Source organism: Parastagonospora nodorum (genome assembly GCF_000146915.1).
Source record: "Parastagonospora nodorum SN15 chromosome Unknown scaffold_49, whole genome shotgun sequence".
Lineage (NCBI taxonomy): Eukaryota > Fungi > Ascomycota > Dothideomycetes > Pleosporales > Phaeosphaeriaceae > Parastagonospora > Parastagonospora nodorum.
In genome coordinates, this window is record NW_001884597.1 from 57,202 (window position 1) to 78,000 (window position 20,799).

A 20,799-nucleotide genomic window follows, 5' to 3' on the forward strand; every position below is an offset into this window, starting at 1 on the left:
CTGAGTTGAGTAAAGGCTCGATGCGCTCGCTGTGTCCGCCGCCACCAAGAATCTCTCAGAGGTGTGGCGACATTACTCAGTCTTACGGAGCGTCTAAACAACACGCCGTACGACCCCGAATCTCTTCGTACGAATACTTGTTTTCTGCTGCATCACATTCACTAGCAAAATGGTCTGATTTTGGCTGCGAATGAAAACCATTGCTAGAACAAGCCGAGTACCGAGGCTGACCTCCGATAGGTCAGTATAAGTTTTGTCGATCCCGGGTCGGCAGCGTAGTGTAGAGGCTGCATCTGGAGACGCTCCACTATGCATGCGGGAGCGCGCGGAAGCTTATTCATCACAAGCAAAATTCGTGCATGTTGCAAGATTAGAGCCACGGGATGCACGATCGCAGATGTGTTGAGGCGTTGACGTAATTATGCGCGGATAGCTTCGCTGGTAGTAATGACGATGGTTTGGATTAAGGCAGGCAGGGCCGGAGCTCGTGCGAACGTTGTGAGCTTTCGCAACTTGATATACCGGTGATTTTCTAAAATAACGAAAAGCGAGATCACCAAGAACATCGAAAGTAGTGTTACCATAATGTCTTTTCCTACGAGGCAGGTCTCGAGGACTATTCGGAACGCGTCAGGTTTCACCACAGCGAGATGCAACTTTCCAAGATGTCTGCTTACGGCTACACCAACACAAAGATTGTGTTCGACGCGCACCAGCAAGCAACTGAGACTCCGTGATCCCTCATCACTACCTTCAATGGCTTCTCGCAATCAACAAATACGATTGCTATCCGTCGATTCGCAAGGAGAATGGACTGCGCCAGACACATCCTCCCGACCAGTCGCTGTACTTGGCGGAGGAGTTCTCGGTCGACGAATCGCTTCTTCCTGGGTGGCTGCTGGATACGAAGTTATTCTATGCGATCTCAACGAACAGCAACGGAATGCCGCAATTCACTACATTGAGCACAGCCGGGAAGAGTATGCGAAGATTACAAAAAATGAACGCGATCATGCCAAGTTCAGTACCACCGATGACATGAAGTCGGCGGTTCAGAATGCTTGGTTAGTCGTCGAGGCCCTGCCAGAAAAGCTCGATTTGAAGATTTCAATGATGGGACAACTCGACCAACACGCACCAAAGGACTGTATACTGGCATCTAATTCATCCTCATACAAGTCACGGCTCATGCTGGACAAGGTGGATGAGAAGAGACGGCTGCGCGTGTGCAATATGCACTACTATATGCCGCCCGGTAACAATGTCGTGGAGCTCATGACCTGTGGCCAGACGCATGGAGATGTGCTTGAGTTCCTAAGATCGAAGCTCGAAGATGCGGGTATGACTCCAGCTGTCGCGCGCAAGGAATCGACTGGCTTCATTTTCAACCGCCTATGGGCTGCCGTGAAGCGAGAAACGTTATTGATCATGGCGGAGGGCGTTTCAGAACCAAAGGAGATTGACAAGCTCTTCATGACTATGTTTTCGAATAGTCCAGTCGGTCCATGCGGCATGATGGACGCTGTCGGATTGGACACTGTGGCTTTCATCGAGGACAACTACATTCAGGAGCGACACCTGGATGCGACTGCTAGAGACTGGCTGCAGAAGAATTTTATTGATAAGGGCAAACTTGGCGCAAAGTCTGGGAAGGGTGGTCTCTACCCTCCAGGCGAGACGACAAAGGGTTCCAAAGACGAGGGTGGTCACCACGACAACCTTGCAGCACCGAGATTGTACTTTCTCGATATCGGCATGGGTAGCAACATTAAGGACTTGCGAAAATCTATGACCTCTGGAAGTGTAATGACAGCATCTGCAGACGGTAGCAATGTCCGCGAGCTAGTGGGTGGCCAGTCTCTCCCCGACGGCATCGACGTCTCTATCTCTGCTGGCAAGCTCTTCTGGACCAACATGGGCAAGTCACCATCTGAGAATAACGGCAGTGTCATGGCAGCAAATCTCGACGGCTCCAACGTGCAGACCATCATCCCTGAAGGCAAGGTCCACACGCCAAAACAGATCAAAATCGACCACGACAACAAGAAACTCTACTTTTGCGACCGCGAGGGACTGCGCATTCACCGTTGCGACTTCGACGGCGGCAACCACGAGATCATCCTCCAGACTGGCGACTACACTACCAGTGACATCGAAGACCAAAAGAAGTGGTGTGTTGGTATCGCAGTCGATCCCAAGGCTGGAAAATTCTACTGGACGCAGAAGGGCGGCTCGAAAGCAGGTCAAGGCCGCATTTTCCGCGCAAACATTCAAACACCATCAGGCGAGACCGCGTCATCGCGTTCTGACATCGAGCTCCTCTTCGACAAGTTGCCCGAGCCCATCGATCTAGAGTATGAGCAGGACAGCAAGACATTGTACTGGACCGATCGTGGCGAGTACCCTCTAGGCAACACTTTGAACTCCGCGCATGTTGGCGGTGGAGACTTGAAGGTTAACTTGTTGGCGAGACACTTCCACGAGGCGATTGGTCTGAAGATTGATGAGGTGAATAAGCATATATACATTACGGATCTGGGCGGCACAGTGTATAGGTTCAAGATGGATGGGAGTGAGAAGAAGAAGATTTATGAGACAGATGGCGCGTATAGTGGTATCGCGTTGGCGCATTTGGGTTGATTAGTGCAGAGGATAGGGATTTTTTGGAATAAAAGGTCTGGTTCACTTTCACTCAAGATGCCGCAAACAATAGTGGATCATGGGAACGCGCTGGTGTGCTCAACTCATCAGTGAAATGCTTTCTGAGTAACTGCCAATCCTTCCCCTAATTAATTCGCCCACTCAAACATTCGTCGCACATACCCCAGCACGGCAACAGCCGCATTACAACCACAGTTACGATAACCAAAAACCTGCCGTCATGCAAATACACACGCTTTTCTACACTGCTATCGCAATTATTCCCGTCGCCTTGTATCTCCTGCTCGGCCGGCCATGGAGCGTTTCGTCAGACACGACCACAAACCCGGTTCCGCATCCGACCTCAACTTCGAAAGTGATCGTAACGGTCACCTGGGATGATGACAAGAAGACATACAACATTGGCGCTACACCACTTGCAAACGCGGACACCGTGGCTTCCGTCAAACTTGTTGTCAAGCAGGCTAGGAACCGCCCAAGGATGGTCGAGGTGTGCGCTGAAGGAGTCTGCGAGAAGAGATGGGCCGTGTCTGCTTGAAGAAGTGAGAGCGATCGAGAGCATGTATCAAAAGGGCTAGAAACAGGAGTTTTCACCTGAAGAGCAGGGATTTTGGGGAGAGATTAGCCGAGCGGAATGGGAGTGTGCATGATCACTGTTCCGTGGCCAAATATTCAACGTCCAGGAATGATGAAGTGTGAAAGTAGAAGTGGCGCTACAACGCCAGATTTGATTCTGCAATACAAACATGACGGTGTTTGCCTCCTTTACGCCGACGCTCTTCCCTTCTTCTCCCGTCATTGCACTTTACACCCTTTGTCTTAAACAACCCACTTGAAAGTCTTAATTCGAAAGTTGCAATTTTCAAACTCACAGTGTTATGTTCCCAGACGAAGTTATGTGGGCAAGGCACGCCCGGAGGTTTGTACCTTCGAGCCTTACGAAACTTGTTCGACAAAGCTTCGCCGCTCAACCTTTCACAATTCGAGAATAGACCTCGTATGACGGACGGTACACAGCCGTTAGAATATATCAACCTGTAGTTTGAATAAAACATTATCAGAATTCAAGGCACTCAATTCAGTGGTGGGACGCTTGCATTTGATAAAAGTCCTGGAACTTGACCGTGTTGTGGAAAGGAGTGGCCATATCTATCGTAGGACATGGTGGTGATTTCATTGTCTACTCCAGAGCCGAAACAAGCGTCAATCTGGTCCAGATAGGTAGTAAAAATAGATTGTATAATTCTATCTACACTGCAGCTTTGCATATATTTCTAAAGGGTTTCGCCAGCCTCGATACTCGTCTGAGAAAAGACACTGCGGATTTCGCCTTATGCTCCTGTTGGCGGCAGGTGTAGCGGGTACCCTATAACAACCCGCTTTTCGATGCTGCCCCTCAGCATGCGCATCATCTTTGCCGGCCCGTTCGTACAGACCCTACCGCCAGGCGCAAGTTGGAGACAGGTCCCGGTGCCTGGACAGCAAGTCGATGTCACACATCGATAACCAACTCCACATGCTGCAGAGCTCGAGCATTGACTACCACAAGTTTGCCCACCTTCGTCAATGCATAGGTTTATGCCCTCAACTGTTTGCTCGCAAATACAGCTACCAGTTGAGCCACTGCAAGTTACACCTGCCGAGCAGCCTAGAGCAGAGGGGTTGTTGCAGGTGACGAGATTCTCGACAGGGGCTGGGGCAACGGTCGCGGTAGCAGTTGCTGTGGAGGTTGTCACGACAGTACTGATTATGGTGTTTGCAATGGTCATTGTCATCGTTGCTTGAGCATTAGCAGTGAAGGTGGCTGTTTTTGTTGACTGAAGCATGGGTTAGTTTTGCACGCTTGGCTAGGTGGAAAGAAGAGCTTACAGTAACAGTAGGCGTAGAGATGATGCACGAGCAGGCTGTTGCGACCACGTTCGATGCGAGAAGTTTCAGAGCGACAAGTTCTGGACAAGGCTGCGCTGATGTTGTAGCGACCTTGCCAAATGGTACCGGTGTCGACGGTGTGGCTGCTTTAGCACCACGCTTGCCATTGGCGGCTGCTGCAGTGATGGTGACCGTGGTGAATTCCGTCGCTGTTGAAGTCGCAAGGACAGTGGTATCAATTGTTGTAGTTCTTTTTGCAGTAAGCAGATTGTTTCGCAGAAACGTCTTGGAGCAACTGACTCGGTGAGTGTTGAGGTTGATGTGATCGTAGTTGCTGTGCTAACGACCGATGTCTGAGTAACAGGTGGGAACTTTGACACACAAAAGGTCGAGACAGGCTTGATGACAGAGTAAGATGCAAGCTTCTTGTAAATGCCGCTGGAGCACGCCGGACTTTTGGCAGCTAGTACGCTGTGGCAAGTAGCCAAGAGGACGACTGCGTATGTTTTCATGGTGATATTCGTATTCGCGACCGAGCAGACTTTATTGATAAATAACTGCTTGTCGAACTGGGCTCGACACTTTATAAAAGATTGCTACGAACTCGCGACGTGCTTCAAGGAACGGCCTTGCCGGTGCTCCACGCCTCCAAGGGCTTTCAGCCAGCCTCAAAGATGTCCAACTGCAGCGCAGTTGCTAGCATTCATTCTAGAGCGATCTTCGAGACCATCTTTTTCTTGGCTGGAGCTGGCTGTAGGTTAGCTCTTGGCTGAGAAACGCTAGATGCGCATGTACGTCCAGCGGCGCACGCGGGTACTTACAGAAGGTTGGAGATCTACTTCCCGAAATGCAAAGAGCGAGGCTCAAGCGGACTTAGGCTCCTGTACCATAGGTAAGCGAGTATCGATCGCCATGTTCCAGCCCGCATACTTGAGCCTATCTAGTTGGATTTACTGTGGTAGTATCGCATATTCTCACTTACGAGGAAAGTGACCAGAGTGCAAAAAACAGCAATCTAACATACAGCCTGAAGTTATCTGTTCGCTTTCCGCGGTAGCTGATAACCTGGAGTTCTACAACACTGTTCACAGATGTACTATAGCGCATTAAGCAATGGTTAACGAACTCGGACGGTGTGTCAATTACGCCTACAGGTATGGAAACCTCAGGATAAAACAGCGAACAATCGACCAATATTCTCATGTAATTATAGGGTAGTGAACAGCTCAGGGGCGGCAACAAACGTTAACCTGTGACATCTGATGGTGCTGTACATTGGCGAGGTAAATTAGTGATGCGCAAAAATATTCATGCACGAAACGGTATCCAAGTTGTGACCGCCTCAGCCATATCAGCCGTCTTTCTGCTGTCCTCGAGCTAGCTTGTCGTTTTGCGCATCTTTCATTCCAAGGTTAGTTTAGTGCCGGGCAGAAATGTGCTAGACTCGGTGGTCGAGCCTTAGCGTGGGTCGCTGTTGGACACGAGCTACTCAGGGCTGAATTCTGGCTGAAAGTGGCGCTGCCAGCGCGAGGCTTCAGCAATCTAGGCGAGGCTGCATGCAACGCACGCCGGGCTCCTCCAAACCTTGCGATCATAGACTGCACCTAATTGAGCAGTGTCGACGCCAATGCTGTGTGATGTGCGTACATACCTAGGTATAATATGACAGATTAGCCAATGTGCTTGCCGCATGTAGCGCGCATTCATTCAGCTCCCTGATCTAGACCACATACAGTACACAGCTTTTGCCCACTTTCTCGTCCAACGCATCAATCAGCTCGTGGACTATCTAGTCTCTTTTCGTCCGTCACTTGAGCGACTTCAACGTGCAGTCATTCATATTTCCTAAATTCTCCACCCAGTTACACACTACGCGGTGTTCTAACAGTGGCACGCCAATGTTGCGAGAGACCTGTATTCGACTCACAGAGTATCCGTTCTTTTTTTTTTGTGCTGCTTCAGCGGCTTCGACTGATACTTCTTTTGCGGTATTAATCCCGGATCAACGTATCAGCACAGTGATAACCTGACAAACTTCCAGTGTACGAGACTTGAACAATGGCATTACCTTTTGCAACACATCAATGCCTACTAATTTTCTTTGCTTAGATATATCCAGCTAGCGAAGGGTTCATGTATCCCGAATTTTCCGCTCTCCTTTATCAATAATTCACACAGGACACGTAGTTTAGTGAAAGAACGCTTGCACACTAATTAGCGCCGTTGATTCAAAAAATGATTGTGGCTGCAATCTATGTTCGGAGTCTGAGTGCTAACTCGCCTGCGAGAAGGCTGTGTTCGATCCGAGGCGTGTCCAATTTCTTTTTGCTGTTTTACATCTAATCATTCCTTTACTTCATTCACATAGGCTTCTTTGTGCGAACAAACAGAGTAAGACATGCTTTGAGTTAACAGCTATCTATCTATTCACACATTAATCGAAGGATCAAACGGACTCCGATCCCCACTAACATGGAGCGAATGTTGTACATTTCTTCCACCAAGCGCGAATTCAGTATCTTAGTTTCGGCCTCACCTGAACGTCAAGTCGGTGGTGATATCTGCTCGCTTCAGGCAATCTGCTAAGGCCCGCGGTCTACTCGGGCAGGGGCGTACGAAGTGAGTCATTTTTAGCCTGCGTAATAGTCGGACGGCGATTCGACCGCGGTGGCACGGGGATGGTAGTAATCGGGTCAAGAAAGTTCCCACGGCGGCGTTGTTGGAGACTGAGTTGTGGCGGAGATGATGCCTGCAGTCGGTAGTCGTAGTCTTCTTTGTCGAGAAGGAAGTCTATGGAAAAAGGCGCCTCGGACTCCGAGTCAGTAGAGATGGATGATTCTGTGGAGAGGCTGGAGTGCGGCTCAAGTGGTGGCGTTCGGGGACGTAATGAATGTTGCCATTCAGCATCTATGGGCTCATGCGGCAGAGTCTGGGATGTGGACGATAACTGCTGCTCCAGGGCAGTGGGAGTTAGTGCTTGCGATGAGCATAAAGTTCGCGAAGGGGTCGGTGTTAGCGGAGGCAACGGGCGCTGCCGTTCGATATCCTCGGGTTCATGCGAAAGAGTCTGAAGACTTGAGATTGGTGGCTGCTCCAAGTTGGTGGGCGGCACCGGTCGCGATGAGCTCAAGGACCGCGACGGCGTTGGGCTTACTGGAGGCGGCGATCGTTGCAATTCAGCGTCTTTGAGCTCATGCAACAGAGTCTGGTATGTGGGCAATGGTTGCTTCTCTAACGCTCCTCCTGGCATTTCTCGCGACGAAGTTGAGTACTGCGAAGTCGGAGATGCTTCAGGCGTAATACTATCATATCCAAGTCCTGCCAATTCATTGGCGAGGTCCTGCGGCGATGGAAGAGGTGCTGTGCTCTGAGCGGCACCAGTTGATCTTCTAGATAAAGCCGAAGACTGCTTTGGCAGAGACTGGAACGTATGACCAGCAGACATCTGTCTCTCCCGACGTTCCACCTCCTGCACGTCTCCGTACTTGATGTACACCCACTCTTTCTTAGTCAGCCTCCGTCTGTTCTCCGCCTGAATATATTCATCACCAGTCTGCAAGCCCACTTGGGCCTCTTCTTCCAGAGCCTGTTCCAGCTTCGGACTTGACTTCTCGAATTGCAATTTAGCAAGTGCAACCAGTCGATCGCGATCAGGTAGCCACGGCGGACTTGACGGCACGGTTGTTTGGGTCTGATCCGTGTACGCATCGAGCGGGAGACCATCCTCATCGGCCATGGCTCTTATTCTCTCCACTTCCTGCATCATGCGCTTCCCGTAGTGTCTATGATTCTTGGCCCGCTTGTGACAACTGTCGAGCAAGAATCGCACATCTGCCTTTTCTTTCGGGAGCAGGCCTCTTGGACGCGCTCGACCATTCTTGTACTTATCGTTTGGTACGTCGAGCAACATGGCCTGGTGAAAGTGCTTTTCAGCAGCGCCGTAATCTCTCGAGCCGCCGCATCCTCTTCCAGCCCAGTACTCGCATCGAGCCTGCAACTCATCACTCTTCAACGCTTCAGCCAGAGTGCGCGCTTTGTATGACAGTTCAACCATCTTGCCGTAGTACCAGGCTGCGGACTGGTTCGTGCTGTACTTCCACGGCTCGCGCTGGACTTGATCTATGATACCTTGCAATGTGGTACAATGTATGAGGTACACAGAAAGTTGAGTTTGCTGCATGCTAATTGTGAATGTGTCTCTCTCCCACAAATGCGCGGATGTGCCGTATTCGGGAAGGCCGTCCTCCTTTGCAATTTCCTCTTGTTCGCTATCACAAATTTTATCCATAGGGTCTGTTAGTGGTAACAATTTCGTTGACGAGGCGACTTGGTGTGTCCGAGGTAACTGGAGCAATCGCTCGTGACTGTCATCGGCAAGTGCGTCGAGGAAGGGCCGCATTGCATATTCGAATGCAGACACATGTTTGGGAAGGAGACTTTGATCTGGCGAAGATGGACGTGCCGGGTCAATCGTTCTTACTGGGGTGGTTCCTGTAAATTGATCACCCACTGAGACCGGAGACGATGCGTTGAGTCCAGGGGTAGGAAAATCCGGACTGTGATGAAGGTATCTCTGAACGGCTGAAGGTGCAAGTGGCGGTGCAGATTTGGGTGTCATACTCTTGGGACTGACCGGTAGCGGCGAAGCCAGCTGTAAACTGGGATAGCCGGTTCCCTGTGATGACTTTGGTTGATTCCCGGTGTCACTGTCGAAGAAGCCAGTCTTCTTGAGGGTTTTGAAGAGAGACGAGCTGCTTTGAATGGGGCCAGGCTTTGCGCAATGTAGGGATTCCCAGTCCTTCCCTCGGTTCACAAAATCAGATCGTATGAATTCACCCGGGATATGGGAGACCGACTTTGATACTCCGCCATGGCTTTGAGAAGGATCCATTGCCACGCGAGCGCCAGATGAAGCGTCAGTGTTGGAGGCTACAGTATGAGGTGAGTGGAGAGTTATGGGAACCGAAGTCGTGCGTTGATGCAGTGGTTGCTGTGAGCCTGAGCTTGCTGTCGGCAGCTCACTGTCCTTGTTCTGTTTAGCCATAATGAAGCAAGATATCGTGGATGGTGGTTTAGTTGCGTAGTTGACATGTGGTCCTCAGCAAGGACAGCGAATCTATGTAGGTCGTAGGTCGTGATCCTGCTCAACTTAGCTATCGGTGCGCGTATTCCTTTGTCGAGGTGAGATCTTTGACTCACATTAGCAACAATGCATGACCCATCAGCGATATGAGACAAAGGAACACGACAATGACAAAGGACACTGTAAATTTCAGAAGCGAAACTCGAGATGGGTACAATGCTCTATCATGTCCCCTCAATCGCTCCGTGCTGAGCACAAATCGCGGGCGTCAGATGTCATTACCCTTCCCACTCACCCAACGTCGAGGAAGCGACATCCTCTTCGATACAACAGCCGCCCGGAGACGCAATTGTGCACTTGTACGACGTCGCTTGGCCTATGAGTGATAAGTGTGGTGAAAAGCCACCGTGATGTGAATGCCGCTTACGTCCAGTTTCTCATCAAGCTGCATAACCATGCCCTCGTCAAACGTACGGTTCTCGTCAAAGGCTGAGCGACGGTTTGCATTACGCTGTAGCCGTATCTCCTCATCGCACGAGCTACAATACTCTCTGGCGGTTGCAAACAGTGGATCATCGCTGCTGACGGCACTGAAGGCATCTCGAGCCTGCTGCAGCATGCGAAGTTGGTAGTAGAGGACGCCTAGGATACACAATTAGCCTTTGTCTCGGTTCCGCTTCCTTATATCACACGTACCTCGCTGATGCTGAATCCTTGGCAAGAAAGACTCAAGATCTGAGATGCGGTCGCAAAGCTCCAACGCCTCGCTACACGCAGCCAACGCGCCGTAAACTTCATCCGGTCCCGCCGCTCGGAGAACGTTGCTCTTCAATAGCAATCCCTCAGCGCGCGCCTTTGCACTAAGTGGACCCTGAAGCAGGCGCTCAATCTCAGCCAGTGCACTGCCGTAGTTGCGCTGGTCGATGCAATGCTGGACACGACTGTAGAGCGGGTTGCTCGATTCACGTGATGCTTGTCGTTGGTGGCCGCCACGAAAAACAGTCGCTGTACCATACGCACGCGGTTCGTCGGCGCCATCTATGGTGCTCATGCGGTTGAGTTCTCTTTGTTCTGACAGCTCCTGCAATTGGCGGCGCTCAACACGCTCGTTCTGTAACTCAGCCTGGGTTGCGAAGCACAAATCCTGGAGCTCTTTGAAGCGGCTCGTCTGGGCTTCAAAGGCTGCCTTGTACTTCAGCGCGACCGCCTTCCACGTGTCGCGGTCGATCTTGAGTGTTTGCACAGGTCCTTGAATTTGCGCAGTGAGGTCTGACATGGTGCTGGCTGGCATTGTAACAATGTGTAAAGTGATATGCGAGTGGTTGTGCTGGTGGTGGTGTGGTGTTTTGGTGAGTGGGCAACTTGACCGAGATGTGGATCTTGTGGTGAAGATGCTGGCAGGCGCGGAAGACTACAGTTGGCAGGCACCCCCGAAGTGACAAAACACTCACGCGACTTCCTCAAATATTGAAGCCGCCATGGCGCGCCGGTTCGACAAACCGCCACAGCCCGGCCTCTTCAGCAGCCTTTCTTACAGACGACATCTCCTCGTCTTTCACAGGGCGATTGATGTCAGCATACCTGACCTCTTTTTTCGTCGAGGAAGAGTCGTCATCGCATCCAGGCTCTACAGCACCTTCGGCTTTTCTTCGACGACGTTCTTTGCCCACATGAGCACGTGGAAAATACTGGTCCATGATGTGCACCACCAGGTCTTTGGAAACATTCTCCGCAAGCCACTTCATGATCTCTCTACCCTCATCCTCCTTTCCAGGCATCACCAGGTGTCGCACCATGACGCCCTTCTTGGCAATGCCGTCGAAAGTGAAGCAGAGGTCACCAACTTGCTCGTACATGGCTTTAATGCTCTCCATGGCAGTTGCTGCGTAGTTATCCGCTTTGAGCAGCCTCTTGCTTGTCGAGTTGTTCCACACCTTGAAGTCTGGCAAGTATATATCGACGAGCCCAGAGAGCAGCTGTATGCTTTCCAGCGAATCGAATGAGGACGTGTTATAGATGATGGGGATGCGCAGACCGAGTTCGCGTGCGTGCAAGATGGAGAGGACGACCTGGGGAACGACGTGTTCCGGCGTGACAAGGTTGATGTTGTGTACTTTACCTGCCAGCTTGTTAGTCTGTGGTGTCTCGTGGCTATGCATGTCTTACCTGTCTCCTGCAGCTTCATGTACCACTCTGCCAGCTCTTCCGGTGTGAGGTCGAAGCCATTCCGCTGGTGGGCAATATCGTGGTTCTGGCAGAACACACAGCTATAACAAATGAATAAGCGTATGCGCTTCTCACTGACCACGGTGCACGTTGGTCACAATATTGGCGGGATTGATACGCACCGAAGATTGCAACCAGAAAAGAACACGCTGCCACTACCATTGTGTCCCTGGAAACACGGCTCTGCAACCTGTCAGCACCCGATTCACTCTGCCACTAAAAACGATAGTGCAGTTCTTCATACCCTCCCCAAAATGTGGAGCAATGGTGTTGACCTTGACCGTCTCGGCACCGATCAAACACACGCCAGTCTTTTCATAGCGATTCACACCGCATAATCGGGGACACAAGTTGCACTCGCGCAGATGTGCATAGGCTAGCGATCGTTTCTTCGACGCATCGACGGACGATAGCAAGTGATATTGTGGGATATAGTCATCCAATAGATATGGAGGCGCAAGATGGAGGCTTCGGCGCGTCACGGTTGGGTATCGCACGAGCGGCCGACGCACACCGCTGTTCAAGGCGGGTCGCAATCTAGACAGAAGTGCCATTTCGACACGTGAGGGAAGCACATTGAAGTTTGGCAACGACGACTGAACTGTGTAATGGTGCTTCGCTGGTTCGTGGAGGTGTTTGGGTGTGATGTAATCCGCCCACGTGCCGAGGCTAGTGGGACCTTCCAACCTCGACCCCACAGCATCCCACACTATACTTCTTCACGACCATCACCACAAGCAGAGATTGAAAGGCAGTCCGTCGCAGCTTTTCAATAATGGACATCCAGTTCCAATACGAGAAACGGAACCGAAGAATGAGTTGAGAGGTTGCAATTCCACGGAATGAGCCATAGGAGCTAGGGCCCTGAAGAACCGCGACCACATCACCCCAGCGACCAATTGCGATATGTGCACTCTTGGCACGTTGTATCTCCTGAAGTCCCAGTCTTCATGCGATATTGGCACATTTATCTCGATTGCAGGTAGTGAGGTTAGATCAATATTGGATTGCGCGAGTTACGAGAAGTGTACCACGCGAGGCATCGCCTTGGGGGTGAACATAGGAGTACAATCGCCGAATTGTCCCTCCCGTGCAGCAAACCACGTTTTTGCTGGCTCAAGGTCTAGTCTGTGTTACGTATCATCTTACACAGCGACATGATCGATCCTGGGACCTGCTTCACAATAAGTCACCGCCGTTGATGATGGCGGTAAAGTGTAGCATTGAAAGACCATCGAGAAGCTCCTAGACTGCACTTTTCGCCGCCAGCACTCAAGCTCTTCGCCCTCAATGGATGAAATTGGTTCACAGCCAATATTTGCAGCCCGGTCGTCGGCTATCCAAGTCGCACAGGTACCGCTGCAAGGCTAAACCGTTGACCATGTTTGTTTGCGCCTTGACCGCTCCATTCCTGTTACACCACGATAGCCTTGAGCTCGCTTCGACTATAAGAGACTCTGCGCAAATCTTCCCAATGCCATCCAGCAACCTACCACGCAGACCATCATCATGCGCTTCCTTGCCTTCACTCCCCTGCTCTTCGCTCTCGGCGTAGTCGCTGACCTCCAATTCGTTGACTTTCCCCACCTCATTGTTCCCATTAAGAAAAGCCAACCCGACAAGAACTTCGGCACCCAAACGTCTGGCGAAATCAGCAACGATGTCTGGACAGAAATCTCCTTCGATGTCCGCAGCGACATCCCCGCCACCACGTGCCGCGTCAATTTCCACATCAACACCAATCCAACCAAGAACGCGCCACGCTCCCTCTCAGGTGTAGAGCCGTACAATTTCCTAATTTACCGCATCACACCCACCATGGACAAGGACAAAGATACTTGGAATCACTCGCCCTCGATCATCAACTACATAGCGGAGGTGACGCTTACGCAAGCCGGCGACGTCTCGATCAAGGATGGATGGTTCCCGTGCCCCAATGGTACCGTCGCACAATTCCTGATGACGCCGGTGAACAGCAAGAAGGCGTTCAAGTACACGTGGTTTGAGCTGGACTATCCCGAAGAGGAGGGAGGGCCGCATGGTATCACGTTAGAGATGCATGATTGAATTGTGTTTAAGGGCTTATTTGGGGAGTACGAGGAGTACAGGGTATGCAGTCTTTACGAAGCATTTTATCTTCATCTTCATGACCGCTGCACAATTTTCTCCCACCAACGTGCCATCCTCCTTTCCTCCTCCTTCTTCTCCTCCTTCACACTCACAGCTGCAGCCGCTTGTTTGCGCAGATCTTCGAAGGAGGCTTTGCGTTTGAGTTTGCGTGTGGGTTGGGGTGGGCTGGCTATCTTCGCGTCGCTATCACGTCGAGAGATGTGTTGGCGATGGATTCCGCTGGGCAGAAGTTTGGCGCCGCTGTCGAGGCCGATGCACATGTTCGATCGGTTGGGATGTGAAAATTGTAGAGCTTGTCGTGGATGTAGCGAGGCATAGTGTATGTGTAGGAAGGGATCTTGGAAGTAGCGTGGTTTTTTGAGTGGTGGGAATGGTGGAAAGGTTTGAAGGTTTGTGTGTGGCTGTGTAAAATTGGTGGTTAGAATGAGATGAATTATAGATTGAAGGGACTTCATCAGCTTATGTAGTTGCATTTTGAGAATATGCTCTGGCGATTGTGTGGTTCGGTTCAGAGAGGGGATGGTGGTGCTGACTATGAACCATGGTTGCGAATTTAGGAAGAATAGCTAAAATTTCGTATCTGCAAACTGCTCTGCTTCGAAGTTTGATAGCGTGATTACATCCTGAGGCCAACCGCGATACCCTATGATCAACCGTGGTTGCTGTTCTCGGGTCCTTGCTGCTGAGCCAATCACAAGTCGCCTGCGCTTACTAGCGCACTTCCGGAGCTATCCTTCCGCGGATGTCGCTGCCTGGCACTGCTTCACTCATAACAACATTCGTAACTGTTTCTTCTTTGGAACTAGGCTTCTTCTAAATACAATCCTGCCCACAAATAGCGTAGGAACAGAAACTTATAAGTATAGGCTATGCAGTTAATATTGCTATATGCTAGGTAATAGGCTAGCGAATAAAAAGTCTAATTATTATTAGTAAGATATTAGTTATATTACCTAAGTAGAAGCAATTAAACTAAGCAAATAGATATTATTTTAAACTATTTACTGCTATAAAGAAGCCTTTTCTTAGGCTACTAAGTATTATTTCTTATTTATAAACTCTATATTTACTATAGTAGAGTAACAAAAAAAAAGAGTTATCTAAAAAGTTATAGTTTTTAATTAGCTATAACTTAATAATAAGTAGAGCTATAACTATAATTTTAGAAGCGTTTTAAAGAGAAAGATAAGCTCTTTTTACCTAGTAAGTAATATATTATAGTTTATAACTTAGCTTAGTTAGCAAAAAGAGTTAAAGCTAACTCTTTTTTTTTGCTTAACTTTAGACTTCTATTACTTTTTTTAAAGAGTATTAAAATTACTTAAACTCTCTAGAATTAGTCTTTATATATATATATATAATATGCTTAAATTTTAAAAAATTCTATTAAGTAGAAAAATAGTTATAAAAGATAGTTAAAATACTGCAATTTCTTTATTATCTATAGAACTAAAGTATATTTAATACTTAGTCTAGTAGCCTCTAGCTTTAATAACTGCCTTATAATACCTAGGTAATAATAGAATATAGTTATCTATATCTTATTATAGTAATATATTTTATAAGTTAGTTGCTACTCTAAGTAAGTTACTAACTTCTAACTAGTATACTACCTACGCAGAACTATTATATAATGCGTAATATAATTATAAAAAATTATAGTAAGTAAATTTATTCTTTAGAATTATTGCTATCCTTAAGATCTACTATTTCTACTTTATAGATGCAGAAGTTATATTCTTTCTTACTATAATATCTATAGTACCTTACGCTGCGCATCTTAGATATAGGCTCTTTACTAGTATTATACTTATTACTCTCTCTCTTAGTAATTAAGTTCTATACTTTCTCTACTATTAGAGTTTTCTCTATCTAAATATACTTATATTTTCTTAACTAGCGCTTTATAAGCTTATTAATTATACTTTATATATATATCTAATCTTTCTATTATAATACTATATTATATATAATCTACTATATACCTTTACTTAATAATCTAATCTTTTTATCTAATAAGCTTATAGAAGACTTATAATAATTTTAGACTCTCTATTAAATAAGTATAGCTTATATCTTAATCTTATATATATTATATAGAGTCTATATCTTCTATATACTCTATACTAGTAATAATAGTACTAGAGTCTATTTATTCTAGATATAAAATATAAACTAGAGGTATTATTAAAAAATAAGCTAGACTAAAAGAGAATAGTAATTACTCTCTACTATTAGCATAAAAAAGCATTAAAAAAGTATAAAATATATAATCTAGTATTAGTTAATAGTTCTAAGTAAGGCTAGTGTAGGCACTACTAACTAATATCTAAACTTCTTAAAAATTACTTTATATATAATAATAACTACTCTGCTCTAAGCTAAGCTTAAGAGGCATAATTTTTATAATATACTTAACTATAGAAAAGGTAGTATGCGGTAGTTATGCATAAGTTAAAGGATAAATTTTATATTAGTATCTAAGTACTATAGTCTTCTATCTCTTTATATCTTTGCATTACTATTACTATTACTATTATTATAACTATTATTAAATATCTTATAATCTAATAAATATTAAAGTATATTCTCTTCTTAGCAATCTGCTACTCTTCTTAATACTTAATCTTACTAGATTATATTATATTATCTTTAATACTATTAAAGCTTAATAGCTAATATATTATTAAGATTATATATTTAAGCTTATCTAGATATATTAGCTTACTAGCTATATTTAAAGGCAGCTGAGTAGATAAATAGCTATACTACTACGTTATTAATATTATAGAATTAGTTCTATAAGTTAGTTATTAGCTCTCTTACTACTAACTATCATTCTTATATAATATAACGTTAGTTATATTATACTATAAGGTAGTAGTAGCATTATATACCTCTATATTGATAGATATAATTAAGATATGCTAGCTAACGATACGTACTGGCTAAGTTACTCTATTCTTTAGAAATAATTCTTATATAGATAAGAGAGTAATAAGTAAGTAAGTAGCTATGCTTATAAACTAAGTAGTAGAGTATTACGCAGTAATAGATTCTTATAGCTATAAGAAGAATTTTCTTAAGAAGCTTTAGAAGCTAGTAAGCATTAAATAAATAATAATAATTCTAAGAGTAACGCATTTAATATAGCTGTTTGCAAAGCATCTGCTGCTATAGGTGCTAAGTAAGATAGCTTATTAGCAGTAAGTCTATCTATTAGATTATAGAGTTCTAGAATATTAGTATTTAATATTTAATGCTAAGACTTATATATAGAAAAGTTACTTAATAAGAGTAGAGAAGGCTATTGCTGTATTATATTAGTAAGATTAACTAGAGTATAAAATATAGTTATAAAATATAGTTTAGCTACGAACTCTGGAGACCTATAATTGATGACTAGTAGTTCTATATTTGCTTTCTAATAGCGTAAACTTTAAGCTAAATATACTATGCTAGCTAGTCTTTATAAGCTTAAAGAGTAACTATAGAAAGAAGTTTTATCTAGTCTATTTAGTCTATTTAGACTAATATTATTAGAATAATTTAAGAGGTTTAAGAGAAATAAGAGTAGTAGAATAATTAATTTAAGTACTTAGTAAATATAAGATGCATAGTAGAGAATTAACTCTGTAATCCTATAGCGCTGAGCTTATAACTATTATAGCTAAGCAAACTTAAGAGAAAAGATTATATTAATTACTGCTCTTCTAATATATTAGAAGAGCTAGCTTAAATATATAAATAGATTATAGAGAAACGTTTAGTTTACTTCCTAAGCTTAGTTAGCTTAGTTACGTAGATTAGTACTTCACTTATTCTTATGTATTAATACTGCGACAACATCTTATATAGATAGCTTTAGATCTTCTAGACTAAGTATCTTAGTTTAATTTTCTTACTATTAAGCAAACTTTTTTTCTTTCTTAACGCTTTATACATAGTTCTTCTTACTTCTTATATAGATTTAATAGATTAAATAATCTTTTAGTATAGTAGGTAGTTAATAAGGCCTCTTTTTACTCTACTTAAGCTTTCTTAGTCTTTAAGATCTTTCTTAATAGTAATTAAACTAATACTATTATACTTTTATTCTTATTGCCTATAACTAATTTAACTATATTTTTAAGATTTAAAAGCTACTTAAAGTAATTAAATTATTAATAAGTAAGAGCTTTAGTTAGTCTATCTGCTAGCATTTTCTTTATTAGTAAGTACTTTACTAAGAATAATTCTTTTATATATTCTTATCTAAGCTATATATTTTATATATTAATATGTTAAAGATAGGTTATAATTTGCTTATTTTAACTAATAGTAAGTCTAATTATTTACTAGTTATTATACTAGATTTTCTATAAATTGCCTAGATTAAATATAAGTTTATTAAAGAATCTTTTTAAGGCTATAGTTTTCTTTGCAATATACTTAAGTATAATAAGCTTAGCCTTAGTTATAGAGGTTATTACTATACTTTGCCTAGTAGCTTTTTATAGAATAGCTTCTCTAAAAAGCATAGCTATATATCTATAAGATAAGTAACGAGTAATTAAGTTATCTATAAATAATGCGTCTCTATATATTATAAGGTTAAGTCTATTATAGTTGCTATATTAGATTGCTTCTTATTATATATAATATAGGTATATAATAACTTAATTAATTATGCTTATATATATTTAGCTAGGATTAGTTAGATAGTATAATAGCTTTAATACTATAAAGGCTATATCTAGGCGCAGCATTATTATAGTATATAATACTAATCTAACCTTTTTTTAGAAAAGCTTAATTTCTTATTTAATAGATTTTCTCTTAAACTTCTTAAGCTTCTTTAATAGTAGAGAGATAGCTAGAAAAGTTCTATTAATTAAGCTAAACTTCTTTGCAATCTTTTTAATATAGGTATTATAGACTAGTATAATTATTCTCTTTTTTAGATTCTAATAATTCTTATATCTAAGAACTACTCTGCTAGCTCTTATTCTTATATCTTATACTTTAAGATAATATTACTTTATACGTCTTTTATAAAGACTTTGCAAGCTTTATAATATAGCAAAAGAATATTATTAATATAGAAATATATTAGAACTTTCTTATCTTAGTTAAAGAAGAGATATAGTTCTTCTTTTAATAAGATAAGACTTAATAATTAAAGTATTTCTAAAAACTCTTTATACTATAGAAGTAGTAAGTCTCTTATTCTATAGAGTACTTAATTAAGCCTAATGCATATTCTAGGTTCTTTAAATCTATTAGGTAGTTTATAAAGTATAAGATTTTCTTTTATAATCTTTATATTAAGAAATACTTCTATTATATTATTTTATATAACTTAAAGATTAAAATAAGTAGCTATTACTATAGTTACTTAAAAAGATCTTACTACTAAAGTTACTGCGTAGATTAAATTAAGTAAGTCTTTTTCTTAAAGATCTTCTTATATAACTATATATACTTTGCACTTAAGTAGCATACTATCTTAATTAAACTTATAAGTCTATATTTACTTTAATAGAATAAGTTAGATTATTACTTTGCTTATTAGCTAAATTATCTAGGTATTTTTCTTATAAAGTTATTTAATTTCTTTTCTTATTATAGCTTTAAACTACATCTTATATTTATATTAGAGAAGTTATTTCTAAGTCTTAGGTAGGTCTAGAAGCTTATTTTAGTATAGTTAGATTAAATTTAGTATTTAATTAGTTAGAGTAGCTACTATTATTATAGCATTTATAGATTTATAACTCTTTTAATTATCTTATGCTCTTCTTATGCTTAGTAAGAAAATATTCTAAAAGTTAGCCTATAAACTATTATTATTATCTAGATTAGTAATTAGTATATATACTCTAGTACCTACACCTCTTATTTAGTTATCTTAATTACTATCTTTTCTTCTTCTTCTGCATAAAGATAGATAAGTACTTATTTCTTAATTATTTTCTAGTACTTTACCTTATTATCTCTAGCTTATTCTCTAAGTGCGTAGAGTTTATAGCTCTATTATATCTAGATTAGAAGAAGTTATTTACTATAATTGCTAGTATACTTAAATAAGTAACTTATCTACTTTATCTAAAGTATTTAAGTTAAGTTCTCTAGATTAAGTAGCAGAGTAGGTAATATGCTATAGTATTATCTTCTATAATCTAATCTAATTACTAGAGTAAGATAGGCTAGCTCTACTAGCTAGATATATCTACTATTAGCTATCTCTTTTTATACTTTAAGCATTAAGCTCTAAGTTTCTCTCTATATTACCTAGCTTAGGTGTAGATTCTAGAGTTATAAGCTAATTTTAATCTTTTAGAAGTTCTGCGTAAATTCTTAGTTAATTGCTAGCTATGCTATTATCTTGCGTAGTTTCTTCTTATATAACTCTCTAATTATTTAGTTAGCTAGCTATCTAATTAGTTTATATAATTAGTTTATCTCTAAGATTACTCCTAGTATCTCTTCTAATATTATTAGTTTACTGCTCTTCTAAGTATAATCTATCTTTAATTTAAAGACCTAGATTATCTAGCTTACTATTATGCAGGATATTAGTAAATTTAATAGCTAATTTCTTTTCTATATTCTTATTATTCTTTTCTTAAAAGAAATAACTTTTATTAAACTTAATATTATAAGTTATAATAACTTAGTTAAGCAAAGAGATCTATATTCTATAGATATTTAAGGCTTAATAGCCTACTAAGTATCTAATATAACCTCTAGAGTTAGTTTTAAAAAACTAATATTTTATACTAGCTATCTAATCTAAATTTAATAGACTAAGCATTAATAGCTATACGCATATATACTACTCTAATCTA

General features: G+C 42.9%; 7 protein-coding genes across 7 annotated transcripts; 3 read left to right on the plus strand and 4 right to left on the minus strand.

Moving 5' to 3' along the window:
* Positions 1 to 522: 522 nt before the first annotated feature.
* On the plus strand, positions 523 to 2,696 carry SNOG_16509 (hypothetical protein). The gene has a single exon (XM_001806568.1). It carries the CDS (start codon positions 586 to 588, stop codon positions 2,638 to 2,640), a length of 2,055 nt encoding a protein of 684 aa, XP_001806620.1. The 5' UTR covers positions 523 to 585; the 3' UTR covers positions 2,641 to 2,696.
* Positions 2,697 to 2,881: 185 nt separating this feature from the next.
* SNOG_16510 (hypothetical protein) lies at positions 2,882 to 3,199 on the plus strand (the record flags this gene model as incomplete). Its single annotated transcript, XM_001806569.1, has 1 exon — positions 2,882 to 3,199. One exon carries the CDS (start codon positions 2,882 to 2,884, stop codon positions 3,197 to 3,199), a length of 318 nt encoding a protein of 105 aa, XP_001806621.1.
* A 793-nt stretch (positions 3,200 to 3,992) lies between these two features.
* On the minus strand, positions 3,993 to 5,042 carry SNOG_16511 (hypothetical protein; the record flags this gene model as incomplete). Its single annotated transcript, XM_001806570.1, has 3 exons — positions 3,993 to 4,478; positions 4,531 to 4,780; positions 4,831 to 5,042. The coding sequence occupies 3 exons, from the start codon at positions 5,040 to 5,042 to the stop codon at positions 3,993 to 3,995; spliced, it is 948 nt and encodes a 315-aa protein (XP_001806622.1).
* Positions 5,043 to 7,583: 2,541 nt separating this feature from the next.
* On the minus strand, positions 7,584 to 8,818 carry SNOG_16512 (hypothetical protein; the record flags this gene model as incomplete). Its single annotated transcript, XM_001806571.1, has 2 exons — positions 7,584 to 7,683; positions 7,974 to 8,818. 2 exons carry the CDS (start codon positions 8,816 to 8,818, stop codon positions 7,584 to 7,586), a joined length of 945 nt encoding a protein of 314 aa, XP_001806623.1.
* A 1,171-nt stretch (positions 8,819 to 9,989) lies between these two features.
* SNOG_16514 (hypothetical protein) lies at positions 9,990 to 11,772 on the minus strand (the record flags this gene model as incomplete). The annotated part of the gene is made up of 3 exons (XM_001806572.1): positions 9,990 to 10,255; positions 10,310 to 10,897; positions 11,091 to 11,772. The coding sequence occupies 3 exons, from the start codon at positions 11,770 to 11,772 to the stop codon at positions 9,990 to 9,992; spliced, it is 1,536 nt and encodes a 511-aa protein (XP_001806624.1).
* A 1,576-nt stretch (positions 11,773 to 13,348) lies between these two features.
* On the plus strand, positions 13,349 to 13,906 carry SNOG_16515 (hypothetical protein; the record flags this gene model as incomplete). The annotated part of the gene is made up of 1 exon (XM_001806573.1): positions 13,349 to 13,906. One exon carries the CDS (start codon positions 13,349 to 13,351, stop codon positions 13,904 to 13,906), a length of 558 nt encoding a protein of 185 aa, XP_001806625.1.
* Positions 13,907 to 13,921: 15 nt separating this feature from the next.
* SNOG_16516 (hypothetical protein) lies at positions 13,922 to 14,229 on the minus strand (the record flags this gene model as incomplete). The annotated part of the gene is made up of 2 exons (XM_001806574.1): positions 13,922 to 13,957; positions 14,062 to 14,229. 2 exons carry the CDS (start codon positions 14,227 to 14,229, stop codon positions 13,922 to 13,924), a joined length of 204 nt encoding a protein of 67 aa, XP_001806626.1.
* Positions 14,230 to 20,799: the final 6,570 nt, after the last annotated feature.